Source organism: Nanorana parkeri, unplaced genomic scaffold (genome assembly GCF_000935625.1).
Source record: "Nanorana parkeri isolate BGI_ZX_2015 unplaced genomic scaffold, ASM93562v1 scaffold265, whole genome shotgun sequence".
Classification (NCBI taxonomy): domain Eukaryota; kingdom Metazoa; phylum Chordata; class Amphibia; order Anura; family Dicroglossidae; genus Nanorana; species Nanorana parkeri.
Window position 1 is genome coordinate 1,468,151 of NW_017306533.1, and position 6,000 is coordinate 1,474,150.

General features: G+C 39.7%; 1 protein-coding gene across 1 annotated transcript in view; it reads right to left on the reverse strand.

Annotated features, from left to right (window-relative positions):
• The window catches only part of LOC108787500, a 176,851-nt gene that overhangs the window by 92,440 nt on the left and 78,411 nt on the right, over nt 1–6,000 (reverse strand). The window contains exons 30-33 of the mRNA XM_018557073.1: nt 4,744–4,839; nt 3,686–3,792; nt 2,237–2,306; nt 942–1,037 (exon numbers count right to left, since the gene is read on the reverse strand). Of these exons, the coding sequence (XP_018412575.1) occupies nt 942–1,037; nt 2,237–2,306; nt 3,686–3,792; nt 4,744–4,839 (369 nt within the window). The remainder of the gene's footprint in view (nt 1–941; nt 1,038–2,236; nt 2,307–3,685; nt 3,793–4,743; nt 4,840–6,000) is intronic.

Sequence of the window (6,000 nt, forward strand, 5' to 3'; positions counted from 1 at the left end):
GCATTAAAGAGCTCTTAATAGACCACTAATGCTATGCAAATGATAGCTATATCCAGCCAAGTGGAATTGTACGTAATCTCCTATTTAGCAAGTATGTCAAGCTTATTCAACATTTAAGGTATGCTTATATAGTAGTGAATGTGACGTTTCCCAAACGTTTGCTGCTGGTGAATAAATCTCTGTAATCTAGAATGCATGCACCATGAAAATTCACCGGCAGTGAATGTCACATTCTTTTCTTTATGAATATACAGTACCTCTTAGCATTGGCTCCACAGTTGTTATTGAATCTCAGTCCTTGCAAACCAAGTAAATTGGAAATGGTGCTTTGGTTTTTGGTGGCCCGGCGGGAGGGGGGGGGGGGGGGGGGGTTCAGCGTACAATTTGGGCATATTGCTGCGTACAGCTACCTATAGAAATTAATGGCTGTACGTAGGTATATGCCGGTGAGCATGGGCATGGACATGGACATACAACACCAGCTTCAGACTGTCTGCATTCAGGGTTGTACATCCATACACATGCATTTCTTTTTGCAAGTACCAATATATACCTGAGTACAGCCATATACAGCAATTGATCTCTCTGGGCAGCTGTATGCATTACCTGTGACTACTGGGTGAAGAAATATGGCTGAACGTTATGTGGTTTGGCCCCAGGTGCTCATGTGCATGAACTTTTATAGCAGGGGTGGACAAAATAATATGGAATAAAAGGAGCCTCTCTGTCCAATTCCTTAGTCAGCAATTTTGTTTTAGGATTCAGCTAAAACAACTAGAGCAACTAGAGAAAACATCAAAAGTTATATGCCAGCTGTCATTTTTAAGAAGCATTGGAGATCTGGCTCCTGACATTTGTCCAGTCCTGCATTATAGTTATCGCTTACTTACTATTGATTAAACCGGTATAACACAGATTAGACAGTAGACAAACAGACTTACTGGTGAAAACTGCAGGATTCCTTTATTAAGTAACTTTCTAATTTTTCTCAAAGCCTTATTCCGTTTGTGCAGAACTCTCACTGGATTAAAGCCAACCTGTGAAGAACAAGCATATAGAGAAGTCTAGACATGTTTTCTGGAGTGACGAACCACGCTTCTCTGTCTGGCAATCCGATGGACGTGTCTGGGTTTGGTACTTTGGAACGGTACTTCTCCTGGCAACTTCTCATTGTGCATTGTGTACAAGTGTAAAAGTTTGGTGTGGGGGGGATTATGGTGTAGGGTTGATTTCCAGGGGTTGGGCTTGGCCCCTTAGTTCCAGTGAAGGGAACTCTTAAGGCATCAGCATACCAAGACATTTTGGACAATTTCGTGCTCCTAACATTGTGGGAACAGTTTGGGGATGGCCCCTTCCTGTTCCACCATGACTGCGCACCAGTGCACAAAGCAAGGTCCATAAATACATAGATGAGCGAGTTTTGGGTGGAGGAACTTCACTGGCCTGCACAGAGTCCTGACCTCAACCCGATAGAACACCTTTGGGATGAATTAGAGTGGAGAATGCGAGCCAGGACTTCTTGTCCAACATCAGTACCTGACCTCACAAATGCGCTTCTGGAAGAATGGTCAAACATTCCCATAGACACACTCCTAAACCTTGTGGACGCCTTCCCAGAAGAGTTGAAGCTGTTATAGCTGCAAAGGGTGGGCCAACTCAATATTGAACCCTATGGACTAAGATTAGGATGCCATTAGAGTTCATGTGCGTGTAAAGGCAGGCGTCCCAATACTTTTGGTAACACAGTGTATATATAAAAACAGTGTTAGGGGAATGTATAAAAACTGGAGCAGACAAAATCTGGAGCAGTTGCCCATGGGAGCGAATCAGCTCCTATCTTTTATTTTTAAAGCTTAACTGAGCAAACTAAAGAGGGAAGCTGATTGGTTGCCATGAGCAACTGCTCCAGATTCTGTCGGCTCCAGTTTAATAAATTCCCTCCAGTATATTGCCATTTCTGACAAAACAAGTGCAAACTTACAGCAGAGGTGAGCTTATCTTTAAAAAATCCCGCGTTAGCGAAAAAGATAGGCGATGGGCATCTGAAGATTTTCATTCCCTCTGGCTCAAAGGTCTATCAAGAAACCGATAATTCCGTTTATATCAAATGAAATAACAGATAGAGGCAGAGTGACAAACACACATACATACATATATACATAACATACATACACACACACACACACACACACACACACACACACACACACACACAGTATAGAGTAGTTGCACTCACATCCAAGTAGTCCTTTCGGTTCCTATAAATGTTGCTTTTACCAACTCTTGCCACGAGTGTGCATTTTGGGCTTAAAAAAAAAAAAATGGAAGCATAATATATTACTTCTGTACAACATAATATAACTAAATTATGTATGCCAATAGAAAATATGCACAATAGCTGTATGAAAGACAAACTCTTATATTTCACAAGGGGTTATATGTGCACTGAATGAACACAGATTTTTAGAGTAGATTCTCTGCACTAAGCAATGAGCGCCCTCTAGGTGTCACATCCCCCAGATATTCTCAAACATAAGTTAGTTGTATCACTTTGTTATTTTCAGTGCTTTTGGTTTGTTTTTATTTGAACACATTTGAACACTTTTGGACAGTGCATTGTTTTTGGTTTCTGTACATTCCCCAGACATGCTGTTTGGCCATTGCAGATCGGCATTTCTTTGAAAAACCAATGGAACAGATTTTCTGTTAAACTATAGATTAACTTGTTATCTAATTGTACAATGTTATACTATTATTTTATACAGTTACTTGGATAATATCATGGATTCCTTGTTAAAATGGTGAGTAGGAGGGAGTTTTTTTTAGATATTTTCTAAAAAGACTTAATTTTTGCACTATTATTTTTTTATAAATAACAACAAATACACCTTTTGAAATGTTTAGTAATGACAATCTACAAACACATACTTCTAGAAAATTGCAGGCTTTGTATTCTTGCATACCTTATTTCTCTTTTCTTTTCCATTCTACTGACAGTGGCCATTTTAACTAAAGACAGATTAATATATCTCCATTTACTTCCTGGAAGTCTGACACATGTGACTAGAACTTATGACCATGGACATCATCTCAGGGGAGGAAAATACCTTTCCCTGAGATTTCATAAAATTACAGATGAGATTTTCTAGCAATGATCTGCTGATGTAATCTTCCCAGGAGGCAACACTTTGGCACATTACACCATTTGTGCCAGAAGTGGACCAGGAAGTAGATACTCTATTTGTAAGTAAATGAAAAACAAGTTTGTTTAATTAATGAATCTAAGATGATTTTAAATCAGCATGCAGCGCTGCTTGCTGATGTGATTTTTTGTGAAAGGCATTAAAAGTCCACTTTAATTGGTCTCTCACAGTAAGCTACATTTTAGAAATCTTCCTGTGAGCACAAGTTAGCCCTTGTGACTATTTGTTGTACAACCCCAATTCCAAAAAAGTTGGGACGCTATGTAAAGTCTACTTAACAGAATGCAATTACCTTAATTTTTCTAAAAATGGTACATTTTATCAGGTTAAACATTTGATATGTTTTCTATTGTGAATAAAATATGGGTTTATGAGATTTGCAAATCATTGCATTCTGTTAGATATTACCCAGTGTCCCAACTTTTTTGGAATTGGGGTTGTATACTTCTGATAAAAGATATAGGACAAGCAGATATACTTACAACTGTGTTCTAAAAACCACAGTCAGCAGCTCAAATCCAACTCCTGCTGCCAGTCCAAGGTCAAGGCCAAGAATGACCGCTGCTGTGAAAGTCACCACCCAGACCAACTGTAGGATGTGGAAGAAGGGTTGTCACTGAATTTTAAATCACAATGGAACATATTTATAACATGCTAAAAAAAACATTTATAATATGTAAACTGGGAAAGAAAATACCAGTAAAGGATAGACAGACCTATCAGGTCTAACAGATAGGCAGCCCAATGGCTAACTGAAGTAGCTTACACAGCAGGGTGACAATACGGTTCATTGCAAGGCCGTGGTTCAGTATTGTCAGCCTGCAACAGTAACAGGGTTATTCACAAAAGGGTGAAGAGTTTGGAGAAGGCAGGAGGAGTGAAGAGAAGTGAACAATCTAGGATAACATAGCTGAACTGGAAAGCGAGTTAAATTGGAGAATTTTTCCAAATCAGCTATTTTGTCCTAGATTGTTCAGTTCTCCTGCCTTCTCCAAACTCTTCACCCTTTTGTGAATAACCCTGTAAGTCTCCAGGTAAGAAAATGTATAACAGATTTACAAGTAACAATTTGAGAGAGGGAGTGCTAGCAGTGTCAGTCACTCAGATTCTAATCCATTGTACAGTACTGACAGTCTAACACAGGGAGTACGCTTAGAGGATGAGGAACACAAAGATGAGCTCATCACATTAGTATGCTGCTGTTACAGGATGATGTACAAAAAGGGGATAAATAAAATAATGAGTTTTCTAGTTGTTAGAAAAGTTTACTCATGTATTTTATATGCTTGGCCATCGTTCACTTTTAAAGTCAGCTGAATGAATAAGGGAATAATTATGTACATTGGTGGGTTTGCTTGAATCATCTCTAAAGTTATTTTCATAGCTCTGTATAGTAGGTCTGTAACCTTGAGGGTTGTTACATGTGGAATGCCATGATAAAAGATAACTTATATTATGAGAACCTGATGAGGGAGCTTATCATATGTGGACAATCCTTGTATGCGTCATATAGATGACAGTTAAGAATTATATCACTTACACAATCAAATTTATCCTTCATCCAAAGTATGGGCACTTCTTTAAACTGCAACAGCATTCCCTTTAAATTAATGAGACATATGGCTCCAAGAACAGACTACAGAAGCAAGAAAAAAGACATTATATTTTTTTGCAAAGTTTATATAATAAACACAAGTACATTTCTTTAGCTGCTTAAATCTTGTTCTTGCATATTTCATTCAGACTATGTTTTGGTTTTTTTAAGATGCTTTTAATTAGGTTGTCAAGTTAACAAAAAGATACAAAACAGGTCCCAAAAAAAAAGGAAAAAAAATCCAGGTTACATACCCAGTGACATAAAACACAAGAAAAAACAAAGAAAAATATCACAATGAGTTCACCGTCTCAGTACAAAGATAAATTACAGTCTCAATACAGGCATAGGAAATGCACGCTTACACGCCATTATACAATGAACATGGGGAGCCAGTAGAGGAACATGGAGCTCCAGGCCTTATACTAGAGCACAAAGTACAATTATGCAGGATCAGTTGTTGTAGCAGTAGAGGAGAGTCATGGTCCCCAGATACGTTCAAATCAGTCTGGGCTCTGCGCATAGATAAGCTTATAAAGGAGGTAGTGACTGATTGACCAGTTTTTTCCAGCAACTCAGGGAGGGGGGCGCGGGCCCGCCCCATACCAAAAGGATGGCATTCTTAGCGTAGAACAAAAGTAGACGGATGAGGGTCTGGGCCCTAGCATCCAACATCAGTTCACCAAAAAGACCCAATAAACAGAAAGTGGGATTGCATATATTGGGGAAACCCAAGCCAGTCTCCATAAAAGCGGTGTTTTCAGACCAATGCGAACAGATATGTGGACAAGACCAAAAGGAGTGGAAAACATCTGCCCTTTGACCGCAGCGCTTAAAACACCACGGTGTATGGTGGAGACCTAATGTATGTAGAAGGGATGGAGTATAGACCTGGTAAAAAAATTTCACTTGCAAAATTCTGTCTCTAGAGGCGATTACAGAAGACATGTGTTTTCAAAATCACTCCAATCGTCCCCATCTAGAGACTATGGGGTCTATTCACTAAGCTGCCGTAGGCAGCCGAGTGAATGACCGACCTGAAGTGAAGTGAGCCGAACACTGTTCGGCTATTCACTTCAGGCTGGTATGGCTGATTTCAGCCGTACATCGGCTTGCTTCTCCTGGCTTCGGGTCGGCCGGACATGCTCAGCATGTTCGGCTGACCCGAAGTGCAGAAGGAGTTCGACTCAGCCGATCCAACAT